Source organism: Malaya genurostris, chromosome 2 (assembly GCF_030247185.1).
Source record: "Malaya genurostris strain Urasoe2022 chromosome 2, Malgen_1.1, whole genome shotgun sequence".
Classification (NCBI taxonomy): Eukaryota; Metazoa; Arthropoda; class Insecta; order Diptera; family Culicidae; genus Malaya; species Malaya genurostris.
The window spans coordinates 225575604-225593091 of NC_080571.1; the positions used below are offsets into that span (position 1 = coordinate 225575604).

The window sequence follows — 17488 nt, forward strand, 5'->3', positions numbered from 1 at the left end:
ATTCTGTACTGTTCTAGGAGAAAAAGTGTTACTAGATTTCGAACAATTATTACTAGTTCAGTCATATATCTCGCTTAGACTGACAAGCTTTTACCAACGAGAAGCCGTACACTACCCCATTGTATACGCAAGGATTCCACTTTTGTACAAATGCATGGTTCTGAAGTCGCATAATTTTTGTAAAAAAACGTTTGCTGGACCGATTAATACTCTCACTTGATCGTAATTTAATGTATTTAGTAAGTTTGTTTGGTGTATTATTTATTGCAAAATTTTGGTTAAACCAAAATAAAAATCTCTTCGCATTAAAATTCGAAAATAAAAAATATACTTTATGATCAAAAAAGAACCGGAATTTTATTGAAAAAACGCAAAATTTCAATTTTCAATAAATTTCTTTATTATCGCCTTCAAAGTATTCTCCTCCTGCGGCAATACATGCATGCCAACGCTTGATCCAATTTTCCATACAAGTTTTCTAGGCAGCCGAAGGTATGGCCTTTAGTTAACGCAGCGAATTCTCTTTTATGATCTCTATGGTCTTAAAACGCGTTCCCCGCAATGGCAATTTGAGTCTGGGGAAGAGGAAAAAGTCACACGGGGCCATATCTGGAGAGTACGGTGCTTGGTTGATGATATTGGTTGGTCACTATCTGCGTTGGAAATCATCTCTTTGGCCACATCAACACGATGCTGTTGTTGAATGAAATTCAGCTTTTTTGGCACCAGCCGAGAAGCGACGCGTTTCAAACCCAAAACATCAGTTAAAATGTGTTCGGCTGATCCATAAGAGATGCCCAACAACACAGCAATCTCTCTAATCGGTACAGAACGATTTTGCAACACGATTTGCTTCGCCGATTCAATGTTTTCTTCAGTAACAGATGTTGTTGAGCGGCCAGGGATCTCATCATGATCCAAGCTTGTACGACCACCTTTGAAGCGTTTATACCACTCGTATGCTTGTGTTTTTCCTAGACACGATTCACCAAAGGCCTTTTCTAACATTTTCAACGTTTCGGAACACTTAAATCCATTTGCAACACAAAATTTGATGCACGCACGTTGTTCTAAATTTTCATCCATAATAAAAATCACCACACGAAAATTTTTCAACTTCTTTGTATAGACGCCAAACAACAAATAATCGTACGATATGCGTCAAAATTTGACAGAATGTGTATAAAAGTGTTGCCAACGTTGAGAGAATAAAAGTTTACCGATTGGACAAGCGCGGGAATTTTAAAATGAAAATTCCGGTTCTTTTTTGATCATAAGGTATTCTGCTGTCCAGCTCTTGTCTGCCCAAAATGTTGGATTCGTTGACACTTTTTCCCCGAAATTTCTTTCGATTTTCTTTTATTACTGATCGTTATTTCGTAATCGGATGAAACGTTAGATTTTTTCAGCACTTAGCGATATAATAGCTCGATTTAGCCAGTATAACAGCTCTAGTGAAATATCATTTTGTCTGAAAAAAGACGACAGACATGTTCACCTTCTTCTCCAGTTTCTCTTTAATTGGTGTTGGCATTTATCCAGCAAACGGTCATCTATATGTTCATCACTCTGTTTGAGACGCGTATTCGGGATCCTTCTCGTATTTGTAATGCGTTTTACCCACAATGTCGGAAAGATAGGCAGCTACGAATAAAAACAATAAAACAAACTTCTCAACCTGCTCAAAGATTCCGAAGCGCGATTTTTTGTGGGTTTCCAAGATTTTTCCAATGATTTTGGCGATTTGTTTTGTATGTTGAATACATAAGATGCATGTCTTTTCAACTAAACTTCAATCCATTGAAATTCACTTATTCTTTCTGCCACACTACCGTTAAGTGGCTATGATTTTACTCAACCGCAGCACCGTGATCATACAAACCAAACAGCGGTAACAGACATTTGTGCTTGCACCGGCGTTCTGGTTCTCCCGTACACGCTATACGAAATTGAACAAAGCACGCTGTGTGCATCGTTCGCAAAGGCAGTGGTGTTTTCTTCTTCCGTACCAGCACGTACCGGTTTTGCATCGTTATTTTGTACGATGATTTGAAAGTTTTGACACTCTTAGCGCTACAATTTAGGAACTGTAAGTCGGGTTTGGATGAAATAAAACAGTATTTTTTAAAACAATGAAAGCTTTAATTTGATTCAAGATTTGAAAACCGGTTTAATCGTTGCTGAGAAATCGAAATGAGTTGCGTTTTTGGAGTTTTTCTTTACTATTATCGGTACTTTCGAATCCTAGTAGGGGACTAGTAGTCTCAAAGTAGGTTTATATATCCATATAACTAGAAGAATTTACTAATGAGTTTTATAAAAATTTGCACCTCGTTTCGCTATCACATGTGATAAAGTACTCATGAAATTAAAAATATTTCGCTTATCGCGCTTTAATATCGAAACCGGAAGATTTTCGGGTACTTTTTAAAGAAAGACTTTTCATTTTCTTCTTAGTTTGTGAGAATCGCATATACCGTTAACTTTCCGTCAGCTTAATGGTTTATGTGGAGCTGCTAAGTGGCATATCAGTTCAATATGAACTGTTATGCACTGACGAGTTAATTACAGCACGTAAAAGTAAAATTAATTGTTCTTTTTTATTCGATTCTTACAACATATATGTGTTTTAACAATTTTAATTTTGCAAAAAAAAACAATTCATCATATTCATCTTTAGCATTAGTTTAAATTCTGATTAATTTAACTATTTTTCCGTCAGTCTTTTCTTTTGGGCACTAATAAAACAAATTTTTCTTCAACATACAAAACAAATCGCCAAGATGATTGGAAAAATCTGAAAAAATTGTAAGAAACCCACAAAAAATGTGCTTCGGAATCTTTGAGCAGGTTGAGAAGTTTGTTTTATTATTTTTATTCGCAGCTGTATATATGAAATTTCAGCCCGGTTGTGTAGTAATGTTATGAATAAAACAGTCAATAATATCTACATACATGTTGAGATTACAAATTATTAAAATTGATAATAACAAAAATATCACAAATCCAATCACCAAGAATGTTTTATGATGCTATTCAAAACATATTACTCCCCATTTTACTTGAATTGCATTTACAGAAGTAACAGGGGCACAGGTTTTCGTATAGTTGGCTCAATCGAAAAAGTACATGAGAGGTGAATCAGCCAGCTTTTATTCAAACAGGATCTTCGTCTCTATAAGCAACATTTGAATGGAATAGTTTTTTCGCTGAACCTATTATCACCCTCATTCTTGTTTACGGCCGTATGCGATACGTTCGAAAGTATATCAAATTCGTATTCCCGTTTACGTTCGAATCAATCACTATTTTAAACATCGCACATGCATAAAAACAACGCCCATCCAACTTTAAACTATCAGTTCTGGTACAGATTTTGGTTGTAATTAAAAATCTTTGCTATCATTTGTTATTTGACTTGTTTTTTTCGCTGACTTTGTATCATCATGCTTGCTTACGTCCGTATCGACTATACGACGAATACATGCTTTCGAACGAATGCGAACGAGCCATTCTTGTTTTCACTCGAACGTGTACGTGTGCAAAAGAAGGATCAGCTGCGCAGGTAGTTGTTTTTAGGAAGATTCCAAGCATCAAGGAAGTGACGAATGCTACATAATAAATAAATATCGCACTCAGGACCAATTTTATTCAACTCGGTAAATGAAATTTTCAAATTAAACTTCGTGCAAAGTAAAAAAAGCAGTCCGATCAGTATTATCTGCGAAAAATATGTTGCATTTTTCTTGCAATTTTGTCATGTTTTCGATAGTCTTCATATTTATTACATTGGTAAAATCATGCATTTAATATAAAATAAAGCATATTTGCCCATGGCGTATTTTCCAGTACCGAATGGATGTAAAATTTGATGCGTAAAAACTTGGAACCGCGCATATAAAAGAAAAAAACAGCATTTTACTATACTGCTATGCTTTCTAAATGTTTTCTGCAATACAAAAATTTATGATTTGATTGCAAATCACCTTTAGCCTCGAAAATAAATTTGTTTGAAATCGGTTAAACTTTTTTCAATGTGTTCGAACGATTGACTCGCAACATAAAACTGACGAATCGAAACCACGTCATTTCGTCTATTCGTCCGTAAACGAGAATGGGACTTTCCGTTCGTACGAATGATGTTCGAATACACGTATCGTTTGAAGTTAAACTGCCATACATTTTAGCGTTTAGAATATGGTTAATCACAAGAATTGGACTGATTTCATCAAGGCTTAGCATTTATTTGAAGAAGTTTACTGATATTTGAATTTTTTGTGGCAAACGAGTCGCGTTCAAATTCATTTGAGTGAAAACAAGAATGGCTTATTCGTATTCGTTCGAAAGTACCCGTTCGTCGTACTGCCGATACGGACGTAAACAAGAATGAGGGTGTATATGTTGGTAAAAATGTCTAATCGTCATAAAATTTACGACACAGATAAGTACGAAATTTTCAAATCAGATTTTATAACTATTTCAAATTGAAGGTCTGTCTATTTGATTGCCGCAAAAACTTTTTTACGACTGTGATAATCTCCGGTTTCCGGCTCTGTTGTCAAAAACTCCATCGGAACTTGCATCGATTTCTAAAGTTAAATGTTAATGAGAAAGGCAGGTTTGTATACAATCGATGGAATTTCAGAACAATAAATAAAACTGCATGTACAATTTAGCTTATTTTTATTGGTTTTGTCTTATTGTATCTATACTATGGAACAGATCATTGTAGTTTTAAACAAACTTAGTTGTTTCGAATAATATCAAAGATTCATTGGAACTTTCAGTGAATTGTCCCATAAGCAAAGCGTAAAAAAGTATGCTTGCTTTCAGCGAAGATTAAACCTAAAGGGTAGATTCAAGAGAAAGCGTATCAATTTTTTGCTTGCTTGATTGGCACCTAGGAAAGAAACCGTTCTGTCCCTATTTCTGATGATTCACACAAAAGCAGTCTAAATGTTCGAGGACCGGAGTTTATTTGATAGTGTCTGGCAGAACAATTATCAACCGAGAGGTTCAACTAAAATGCTTACTAGTTTTACAGTCACTGTCAAAGATGAAGTGTAGTTGGGACAGTTTCAGGTAACCATTATGATGATTTAGTATTGTGTTTTTGAACGAAAACTGTTTCTTGCTATCATATAGTGATCACACCAAAACGCCACATCAAACTAAACGAAACTAATTGATTCTATCAATTAAAAAAAACGAAATTTTATTGGACGTACTGATGAATCTAAACTAATATCACAGCAAATTGAATGAAAACTATAATCTTATACGTGGAAGATTTTCCAGTAGCAAATCGTTTCCTTTCTTTATACATGTATTTGCATGGCTTATTTTTCTTTGTCGAATTACCTCTCAAAAGTTATGATCTATCTAATTTAAGTTGAAATTAATTGTGCTGCTGCTTTAGAAATCAGGTCCTAAGAAATCCAATTAAGCTTTTGAGTATATTCATAATACCTTTCAATCCAATAATGATACAATTTACCGACCTTGCTTATTATTAAAATGTCTTTTATCTATCATTTAGATTTTCGCAAACGAATTTGTGTGTCAATTTAAAAAAGTGCGTTTTTTATTTGATATCTTCCACCACTCTTTCCTGTCGATGATTGGTAAACTTCTGTTGCTGTGATTGTGTGCGACATGATGTAACTATACTAAAATAATCGGTTTGATGAGGAGTGTCGCTGTACTCTGGCCGGTTCTGAACATGCTCGGAGCGGTTATCTTTCACATTATATATACAGATCGTGCAAAGGTCAGTGAAACTTACGGTACCAGATTATTGCAACTCGTTGCTAAAATATCCTTACCAGCAGCCAGTTTCGGCGAGATAAATTAACTGAACCATGATAGTAGTGATTTTGATTTACCGTCCTTTGTGATCTGGGCAGCTGTGCCTGTAACAAAAATGGATTGCTAAATTTTATGAAGTTTATTTTAATTTGAGACTTTTAAGCATTGTTAAGTTTATCAATAAAGAAAATAGTAGTTTTTTTGTGTGACTCAGTGACTCAAGTGGCACGTTCCCCTGGTTATTTAGAAAGTTGTGCCTGGCCGTGACTTCTCATCATTTTCCTGATGAAAAGATTTAAAAAAATTTCAAAGTCGGTGAAAGGGAAGACATCACAAAAAATGCTTTTTGGGAAACTCTTGCTTCTAATATCATGTTCATTAATTCTGATACATACACTGAAGGCCTACAAACAATACACGAAATGAGTCTCTTTCCAGAATACAAAAAACAAACATACATTCTTCAAAAGAAAAGTAAGTTGCAAGTGTGGTATTGGATGGTTCCCATATCCTTCGTTATACTACATTTATTCAATATTCAATTTCAAAGCAGCACCAGAAAAAGAGTAGATTTCAGAATCTTTCAATTATTGAAATAGTACATGTGTATTTTCTTTACTATTATGGCGAAATACCTAAAGACTGTCCCAGAAAGTATGGACGCAACCAAAAACCGCTGCCGTTTCGCAATGGTTCAAAATCTGTCAATTTTTATGGCTGCGTCCTGTTTTTTTTAATTTAATAACATATTTTAAGGCACATTGCGTTAAGCTATAAGATGCCGAGGGCATATGTTTAAACTACTTAAACTAGATTTTTTTTTTATTTTCACATCATATGAGCTTTGGGAGATCTAGTCTTCAACGGGTGGTCGGCAGCTGCGTCCTGTTGTTTACACTTGTGAAGTTGTTTATTCGTTTTCATCAGTTTGTTTCGAAATGTGTGGACTTTCAGCAGAACAACGTCGAAAAATTGTGTTCAAATGGTGCACAGAACGCGGACTGTCACTGAGAAAGATAGCAAAAATGGAAGGATTAAGTGAAAAAGCCGTGCGAAATGCAACCAGGAAGTTCCTTTGAGGATAAACCGAAAACGGGTCGAAAAAAATGTCATGCTAGCCCTCAGTTGGATAAACGTATACTGAAGGCGTTCGAGCAAAAGAAGGAGGTTTCAGTTCGGGATGTGGCCAAAAAAGTGGGCACTTCGAAGTCAAATGTTCTTCGTGCTAAAGAACGTTTGAATCTTCGAACCTATAAGAAGAATAAGATCAGGCCGAGGGTTCGAAAGCTGTACAATACGATTCTTGCTGGAAATTTGAACTGCATAATCATGGACGACGAAACCTACGTGAAACTCGATTACAAATCCTTGCCGGGACCACTATATTATACGGTGCGAGAAGGGCAAGTGTTAAACCAGTCCGAGACAAATTTGGTAAGAAAGCTATGGTCTGACAAGCAATTTGTAGCTGCGGTAAGATTTCGAAACCCTTCATCATCACTCACAGCGAAATATGCATCAAGGAATGTTTACAAAAACGACTTCTACCCATGATTCGAAGCCACAAGGATCATGTTGTCTTCTGGCCAGATCTTGCTTCTTGCGACTACTCGAATCAACGGTAGAATGGTATACTACCAAAAACGTCACTTTCGTCCAAAAAGACATGAATCCACCAAATTGCCCACAACTTCGACCAATTGAGGAATTTTGGGCATTAACGAAGGCACATCTTAGGAAACATGTCTCGGCAGCCGAAACCATTCAACAGTTCGAAAAAGATTGGAAAAAAGTGTCAAAACTTGTAGCCAAGAAGTCTGTACGGAATTTAATGAGGAACGTTCGCAAGAAGGTGCGCCAGCTCTTCTACAATGGCTAAGTAGCGAATGTTGAGAATAATATTCTGTTGTTGTAGTCTAATATTATCAGTATATCGAATAAAATTTGAATATCTAACACTTGTGAATTATTTACAGCGAAATCAAAGTGCGTCCATACTTTTTGGGACAGTCTTTAGAACAATCATTAACGATGGCATTTATATAATACTGTTTTACATAATTCTAATTGACATAAAGTGCCAGACTACAGTTTCATATGAATTTCAAGAAAATCGGTTTACTCTGAAAAAAAAAGTTGAATGAATTTTCAATAATTAGAACACTAATCGAAAAAATAAAGTTAAAAAAATACGCATTTTTTATGTATTTCGAATCTTTTGCTACCTAGTTTAAAAGGGGTTTTAAATAAAAACAATTTTTTTTAAACTTATCACAAATCGTTGATTTTTTTTAGCTTTTCCACAAATAAAAAGAAATAAGCTGTAACAAAGCAATGATATTTGCAAAATATCAAGTTTTGATGAATGATAGCGTTTGAACTACGCTAAAATAGGTCTATACTTCATGTTTCGTCTTCCACTCGTCAGCGCATACCACTTTATTTAGAACTGTTATGCTATTCAGCAGTTCAACATAAACTGTTTTACATTGACGAGTCGAAGACGAAATATAAAATATATAAAAACGATAAACCAGGCCCCAGGCACAAAAAATGGTTTATTTTTGAACGGGTAGTGCATGCTTTTATAGCTTAAGAGTAATAAATTTTCTCATGGTGACCATTTTTATAGAAGTAACAGTTCTCGAGATATTTAGACATGAAATTCAAAGTACTTAGATTTTTGTTGAATTGTGCAATTTGTTGTTGTTTCGTATACCGACCCCACACATTCAGTCAAAAAGTTTTTCTGGCCCGAAGAGACAAATGATCTTAAGGTTAGAACCGCTATAATCGAAACAGAAAAAAAACAAGGTTTAGGCTACAATAATAGGTTTTAAATAAAAGGTTCTAGTAACAGAGCTTCAATAATAGGCAATGGGCAAAGAATTAAAGATGCTTCGTTTAATTTTTTTCGGCTTATTTCAGCAAAATTTACCAAAAACTCTAGCTCTGTCAATTTCATGTCTACTAATCTGGAGAACGGTTGCTTCTGAGATAACGGCCACTATGAACAAACTTATTGATTTCAAGCTGTAAACTCACTTTAGCATTCTATTGTTTAAGTGATCATTTTTCATCAAAAACTTTTTCCTTTTTGAACAGACACTATTCCATTTAACATCACATATTAGTTTCAATGGAAAGTTTGAAATAAAATTATTGCGAAGGAAATTAAAAATGCGTTTTTTTTTATTTTATTTTTTCGGTCTTAAGGCTTTAATTTTTTTCATTGTATATTTTTTAAAAGTGTACTGCTGATTTCCCACAACTTTTCTGGGACACCAATTTTATTCAATTTCCAGTTCCGCCCCTTTTACGAAATCAGTCCTGATTCACCAATGCGACTCAAGATTCGTGCAAAATAAAAGGATCGTGATACTTAAAACGTGTACAAAATTTCAGCAAGAACAGATTATGTGGAACACTTCCGGTTGAGCTCTCAACGTGTGAGAACGTTGATTCGTGGACAGTGCATTAGAAATTCTAGTAATTCGCGAGAAGGAAAGAAAGTTTTGTCGAGCTGAAGTGGCTCAGCGGTGCAACGCCGCGAGATACCATCGGTAGTCAAAAACAGTGAAGTCCATGTGACTACAAACGAAACCGCTGGATGTATGTTCAATGTAATCTTTCCAATCGAACAAAGAAAAAAGAAGAAGAAGAAGAAGAGTATGTGAAATTTGACAATTTGTTACTAATTGCTGGAATTGCTTTTCAATCCTTTTAAACTCATCACAAAGCAAGGATGTTACTAATCCGAAAACATGAGACTTATCAGTTTTTGATTACTACCGCATTCCAATCAATTTTTCATCGATTATATTAAAAAAAATCTAGTTGAAATTAAGTGCTACATGATTATCTTGCATTGCAGCGTGTTGCTAATTAACAAGTCAAGTGGTATTTCCAGAACAAACTCTCTACAAACTTCAAGTACCACATTCAAGAGGTACTCTTCCGATAGACTTAAATGTTGTGCGATGTTTTCTGAAGTTAATTGACCAAGATGGAATAATTAATTTCAAAGTAATTGGTCGCGTAGTGAACTGTGCCCGAAATACATTTATGAACCTGAAACCTTATCTGCCCATTGAATGTAGTAGTATCAAATCTCACGTGTACTTTATTCAATTAAAAATAACCAGGGCATGCATCATAAACAGACTCGCGCATCATGACAGTACACTTATCGATATGACGATTTTAGCTCCGACCATAAATCTTTACTTACCTTCGGACTGGCTGATATGGCTGACGCCCATTGTCTCAAGCTGTTTCAGTAGTACCCCTAAGTTACCCTTATCATTCTGTAGCGCTCCACTACTGATGCGTATCTTTGGCGGTTTATTGTTTTTGGTTTGTGTGTGCCATACAAGAATTTCCGTACAGTTGCTGGCTTTTGGTTCGATATCCTGCATTTTGAGCCCGATGCTTTTGAGGAACTCATCCTCTTCGTAGCCTGCCTTGTATGGCATCGTCACATTCGAACTGAGAGCCATGTATTCGAGATTTACTGCAAACCCGGCCATGTCTACAGGCCACCTTCGTTTCGCTGGCCATGAATCGAAAAAGCCCTGCACCCTACCCTGGAATAGCAGATTAACATGTCACATGGAATTTACAGTGGAGCTTTCAAAGAAGTTATTGATACTCACATTTGTCACAATTGGTGTACTGACTGCGTAATCCCCAATTAGTCCGACCGGGAACATCGACACTTTCTTAGTGGTTCGAATTTCGCTAAATAGCTTCAGATCGAATGTGTTATCATCGTCGCCGAAATACAAGACCCCATTCTTCTTGTTATTATTACGTATCCATGATAACGCAGCGCGTCGGTTAGCAACACCTCTCGGGACCAGTTTTTTAGTGCGATAAAATGCTGGCATTGGGCTGGCGATGTGAGTGTAAGGTATGCCTGTTGGAGAGATTAACACTTTACAATAATTTGAATCCACATGTAATCCTAAAAACATTGTAACTACCAAACTTCTTCAGCAGATTGTTAAGATACTGGTTGCAGCTGTCCGTGTCATCGGCAACAATCCAGTGCAGATGAGGAACATGCATTAGTGTTTGGCCGAGTCGTGTTATTTCTGCGAACTGCTCTCGCCGAGGATATGTCGGTGTAACGAAGTAGATAGTTGCCGGATCCACAGCATTGTCACTTTCTGTGCCGTAGAATATCCGTTTTCGGGTATCTGCAAAGCTTTCGAAGCACACTAGCATGGTGTCATTCTCGGGAACCATTGAGTATTCCTTGTTTGTATCGTCTGAGAAACGTAGAAAAGAGAATAGTGATAGTAATTAATGGTTAAGCGAATTATCATTCAGGTACTGATATCCTCTATTTTCCATAGTTTTCGGCATGGAAGCCGGAACCAAAACCTGGTAGTTGCTTCACCTCTAAGCAGGAAATTGTACATTCTATTCCACAAGGAATAAATATGCATCGATTTTTATGCATCTATTTTCGAATGACGTTTCAGTAGCTGATGATTAATGTATGTTAATGTTTACATTTCAATCTGTGAGGAGATCAAGCACAAATCTTCCCAACGTTTCACTGAGTTAGTTGTCGAAAATGAATGATGTGAGCATCGGAGCAGTTTTTAACACGATTCGGAAGTGTGATGAGGAATTTATCTTTCTGAACAAGGAAACGTCTGCAAGTAAAACCGGCCCTGTGCGCCAAAACCTGAGCCAGAAAATCGTGCAAGCTATCATCCGTAAAAAGGGTACTTCGGTACGAGATGTGACCGAAAAGCTGTGAACCTCCAAGAACACCGTCGATCGAGCCAAGACACGAAATGAACTGTGGACTTCCAAAAAACCGAAAAGAAGTGAAAACAAGCTACATCTTAAGATGTAGAGCCGTCGCCTTGAACTAGTTTTAAATTTGATTGGAAAAATGACATGGAAAACAGATTACAAAAATAACATGCGAGTACAACTATGTAATAAAAGCTTCCGCAGGGACGAGACTGGAGGGTAAGTTGTTAACTGCAGCTGGTGTACTTTGTTCTATAGGGGATACTCCTAGTTCTGTTTTTTACATGGCTTACCGTAGTGAACAGCTTTTTGGCAATATTGTGACCATCTGATTGTCATAGGTAACAAGTGATTTGCACGGGATTCTTGTATCCTAACCGAAAGTCACATAAGAAGGTATAGGCCTCTTCAAGCGCATGCGTAACAAACGTAAGCCATTTAGAATACCGGGGAAAAAGTTCTTCCACTTTTCTTTTTCGATAGAGAGGATCTCTCCGTATTGGGATATAGTTTTGCGAATATAAGGATTGATGACGCTTGAGGGAAGATCATGTACACGCACTTCTATAGCACTATCTTCCATATATACTGGAACGTTGTACTTAATGTTTTCGTGCTCCACATAGTGCACATTGTTATTGTCTTTTGCGAATTGAATTGCATCAAACTTTTTATAAAACTGCATGTAAACAACACTATTTTTCTTATTGCATTGAAGTAAATGAACACGTTTAATGTCAAGATGCATTTGCTATTTAAGCAAACCTTCAAGTTCTGGTATCGAAGGTCGAAATTTGCACTGCCTGAAGTTAACAATAATTGTATTCTTTCGTAGCGGCGGTAGCTTTTGTTCGTTTGGTTCACTCATTTCGAGATCGTTCTATTGTTCACTACTCAATACTGTACTTGGTTTCTTCCGTCCCGAACGTAAGCGGTTTTGTTTCATCGACTGACTTGGATGAGATATGAAAGCGAACTCTGCTGGTATGTTATACGATAAATTAGGTGATTAGAATCCACACGACAAATGGAAAATTTCTGGACAAATGATTGCAGATGCCGATAAGTCGATTTTTACAAAATCGGTAAAAGAGCAATTTATTAGTGTTGAATGCTTTCGAATTCATTTGTGATAACAGATGCTATGACAGTGGATGTTTACGTTTCGGAGTGCTTGCATTGGTGCCTACTCCTTATGATGTGAAAACATAATCCAGTACTGTGTTGGTTGAATTTGGCAACTGTGCATTACGCGAAGAACACGATACCCTGGTACAAAGCCACCGGAATCGAATTCGTACCTAAAAAGACAAATCCTTCGAACTGTCCCCCAGGTCATACCCATAAAAGTATATTTGCAGGAATATATCAAGATGGCGGATTCTGTGCAGAAACTAATGGACAGTGTAAAATCAAAAGTCCTCACTTTGACGAACAATTGAACGGATCTCGATTTATTCAGCACCTAAGCTCGTAGGTATTGTTATTTGTTAATTGTGCTTAAGTTTACTGGGACACCCTATTGTAAACGGTGTAGTCATCACCAACATTGCGGAATATTCGAGGCATAAGGAGTGTATCGAAAATAAGCTATCCACATACATTTGTGTGGTACGCATGTATTTGTGATGGTTTTTTATGCTCAGATCACAGCATGCTGTGCGTTTGGCTATCAGCTTTCGTTTTATTGTTTGTGCGGTTGAAATTCTGCGTTTTCAAAATGTCGCGTATTGAAAAGGAAGTGCAAATTAAGGTTCTGGACACATGGGTAAGTGAGAAGGGTATTACTATGAGAAAATTGGCGAAGCGGTTTGGAATTCATCATGCCAGTGTTAAAACCATCATTAATAAGTTTAGGGAACACTATTCTTTGGATAGGCTACCAGGAAGAGGCAGAACACCCGGTAATTCCAACCCGAAACTGGACCAGAAAGTGGTATCTCTAATCATAAATAACAAATCAATGTCAATACGTGATTTGGCCAAAAAAGCAGGAACGAGTGTCGGAATGATCCAGCGTATCAAGAGGCGGAATCACCTGAAGACCTACAAGAAGCAGAAAATCTCGAAACAAAGTGTAGAACAGAAGAAGCGAGCAGCAACAAGGGCCCAGAAATTGTATTCGCGTCTTTTGCAGTGTCCGGATGCATGCGTTTTGATGGACGATTAGACTTATGTAAAGGAGGATTCAAAAACCGGGGAGTCGATTCAAGTGGAGAAATTCGGTCGAAAAGGTACTGGTATGGCAAGCAATATGTTCCTGTGGTTTGAATTCAACCATTTTTTACACTACCGGAACTATAAATGCAGAAATCTATCGATCTGAGTGTCTCCAGAAGAGATTGCTGTCGTTAAATAAGCAGCAGCAAATTTCGTTGAGAAAAATATCAATCCACCAAATTGCCCTCAGCTTCGACCCATCGAACGTTACTGGGCAATCGTGAAGAGGGTCTTTAAGAAAACTGGTAAGCAAAATTTGGGCTCAAGCGTCCAAAAAATGCGATGCAACATTTGACCGGAACTTGATGAAGAGCGTTCGATCAAAAGCTGGAAAATTCGTGAAGAAATAACCTAAATTTCATCCGATTTTCATTATGCTCAAGTTTAACCTCGTAAAATAAAGGATCAATTTTTAGTTTGAACAGAATATCGTTTTTTATCATAATTTGAAAGAAAAATTTGTGGATAGCTTATTTTCGATACACTCCTTAGGGGCGGCTTAAAACAGGGTATGAAACGGAGCGGACTACTGAAGCCGTAACGTGGTGTTTCGTTTACTAACTAAATCTCGTAGCTCTGGTAATGGCAACATACCGTAATACGAACAATAAAAAAAAGTATTAATATTAAGACGCATGATAATCTTTGCTGCCTCAGAACGCTTACGTAGCATTCAATCTTGTTATTGTCTGGAGTTATGTACACCAGAGATTGAGGTGGAGAAAATGGAAATGCCAATGCATGAAATGTAGAAGAATACAAGTTCGGCTGCAAAAAATATTTTTGGTGTTCTGTTTCTGCATGATTTCAACAAACAACGTTCAAGGCTGCAAAAAGCATTTCGAAATCCGTGTTTAAGTCTGTAACTTTGACGTTTTATACGAAGTAAAGTAAACGAGTATAAGCAATAATTCACATATGGTACAATATTTATTTATAGGTAGTAAAGCCCGAAATTTGGCAATCTCTCTCTCCAACAGGCATAAAACCTCCTCATCATTTGTATCAACAGATTACAATGATCCAACATATACATTTAGGCTTAACGATCGTAAACGAACGTTTAGAATCAGCATGAAGATCTAATTAGTGATAAAAAAAAAATGGATGGTGGATGACAAAAAAAAGAGGAAAGGACAATCGGATTAATTTAGGTGAACGAATCTAGTTAGTTTCAAATGAAGATGATAGAGAGACGGTTTGGGGGTTGAACAAAAAATAAAACATCAACGGTTTCAGACAAATCCTAATCTGACAAGACAAGTGATTATGAAACAATCGTTTAATCATATTTCGAGATAAATGTAAGTCAAAGACATTGGAACAGTTTTATGAATGTTCAGCACATACTGGAGAACGGTTAATTATAACCATAATTTGTTCTTGCAATGGATAATCTCGAAAAGGGGTGGAAACGTAGATTGTGTCGATGAATGTCGAGATTAATCAACTGCAGGAATTTGGGATACTCGATACGTGATTGAAGCAAATCCGACGAGCAAATCCACGATCTATGTAACTAGGAAGATTAGTAGGAACTTTCCATGGTAGGGTAAATCTAACAAAATCATGTTGAATAGCTTCGATCCGCTCTATGTCGATTTGATTACCAGACAACAGCTGAATATTCAAGCGTCGAGCGGACTAGAGCACAATATAATGCTTTAAGACAATATACACTGACAAAGCTCTTAGTAAGACGATACCTAAAAGCTTGTAGGCCTTAGAGATCACATAATCATTATGACTTTTGAAATACAACTTGCTATCAAGAACGATACCTTAATCTTTAATGGTAGACTCTCGTTTCAGTACATTCTGCGAAATGTTATAATCGTAACTAATTAGCGAGTGTTTGAGAGTAAACGACAAAACGGAACATTTCGAGACATTTAAAACCATTCTATTGTCATTGCACCAGTTCACGAATAATGACTGTAAAAATATGGTGTCGTCGGGCCATCTTATTATATGATATAGCTTAAAATCATCTGCGAAAGATAGTTTGTGGCATTTCAATAGAAAGTTGAGATCATTGAGGTAGAACAAGAATAAAAATGGTTCCTAGTTACTGCCTTGAGGGACTGCAGAATCTGCGGTAAACGGTGTTTGTAGTGCGGTAAACGGTGTTGTAGTGTTTATTTTCACTAACATTTCCCGACCAATAAGATATGATTGAAGCCAGTTGAGTAAAGATCCTCTGAATCCAAGTTTTTCGAGTTTAGCAACTGCAATTTGGTGGTTTATCTTGTCGAAGGCTGCGGAGAAATCCGTATAGATAGCATCAACCTGAACGCGTACTTGTAGGGATTGAATTATAAAAGATGTATAAGACAATAAGTTCGTTGTAGTTGATCGTTTTGGCATAAACCCGTGTTGTGTTTCCGAGATGTAGTTATTGCAGTGATGCTTGGTGAAATCTACAACTATATCCTCAAGTAACTTAGACACAGCGAATAGTGCGGCTCTGCCACGCTAATTAAATACATCAGCTTTATTTCCCTTCTTGAAAACAGAAAAAATATATGATGTTTTCCAAATATCCGGGAAAGTTCCTGAGTTGAGTGAGATATGTTAGCATTAGAGTCTTCGTGAAGCACAAATCGACGTGAACATTTCAAATGCGCCTAAAAGTTAATAGGAGGTTCTCTTTGATTACTTCAGTGCTATCAAATAAAGTTACAACTCAACTAGAGTTTATTTAGCGGTCTGCTACGTGACTAAACAGTTCAACGTACACTGTTATGCACTGACGAGTCGAAGGCGAAACGTAAAGAAATACTAATTCGGTTATGTGCCTCTAAGCACAAAATAGGCTAAACCCAAATTATTTCTTCATTTTAAAAGTTTTGAAAGGAAAGGGGCCCACTTTAACGCTTACTACGAGTTACATCTAAATAACATCTAAAATTCAATCATCGTCAAAACAGTTAATTTCTGTATAGAACTCTCAGTCTCAATACGGCCTAAGTGCAAATGACGGATTTCCTTCGTTTACTTTCTCTTTCGATTATTACGGTTCTCCTAGCAGTCCCTCTCTCTAAATATGTGCAGAGAATAATAACTAAAACTATTATTTTTTTATCTGTACTGAAGAAATACAGAAATATTCCATAACAATTAAAAGAGAAAGTTAACGAAGAGAATCTGCCATTTGCACTTAGGTCGCAATGAAAATACTATACAGGTTTGATATCCACATAGAATAAAACTCTATTCTCTTTTCAGATCCAATAATACCTACATTACCATTTACGAACTCAGCTTTTGATACTCACCACCAGAAGTAATAAGTACATGCCGTTTTACAAAAGTACTTCTATCGGTTTTCCCACCGTGATTTGTGTACTTATGTGACCCAATAGGTAAACAATCAAATATTTGCAGCGGTGATAACACATATAACAGCTCAATTAAGTTTATTACCGACAGACTCAAGCTCACTTCAATTGGTTGTAATCACGCATCAACTCATGTGAGTACGGTAGCCACCTCAGATTTTGTGTTATCAATCAATTTCAATATTTACTCGATAAGGTTTTTGGCGTAAACTTGTCTGGGTTGGTTTATGTAATTGAAACATCGATAGCTCGAGAATCATTAATCATTTTAAAAGTCATTTTCCTTACAATAACCACCAACTCCCTCAAAAAAACAGTCGGAACGGTACATTCAAATGGCTGTATCT

The 17488-nt window shown here is 36.6% G+C and overlaps 1 protein-coding gene across 1 annotated transcript in view; it reads right to left on the reverse strand.

The window, feature by feature from the left end:
- Window positions 1-4666: 4666 nt before the first annotated feature.
- Window positions 4667-17488, reverse strand: part of LOC131427818 (galactosylgalactosylxylosylprotein 3-beta-glucuronosyltransferase S) — a 34463-nt gene continuing 21641 nt past the window's right edge. Inside the window, exons 2-5 of the mRNA XM_058591348.1 lie at window positions 10794-11081; window positions 10464-10726; window positions 10040-10394; window positions 4667-5912 (exon numbers count right to left, since the gene is read on the reverse strand). Coding sequence (XP_058447331.1) covers window positions 5851-5912; window positions 10040-10394; window positions 10464-10726; window positions 10794-11081 — 968 coding nt within the window. The 3' untranslated portion in view covers window positions 4667-5850. The remainder of the gene's footprint in view (window positions 5913-10039; window positions 10395-10463; window positions 10727-10793; window positions 11082-17488) is intronic.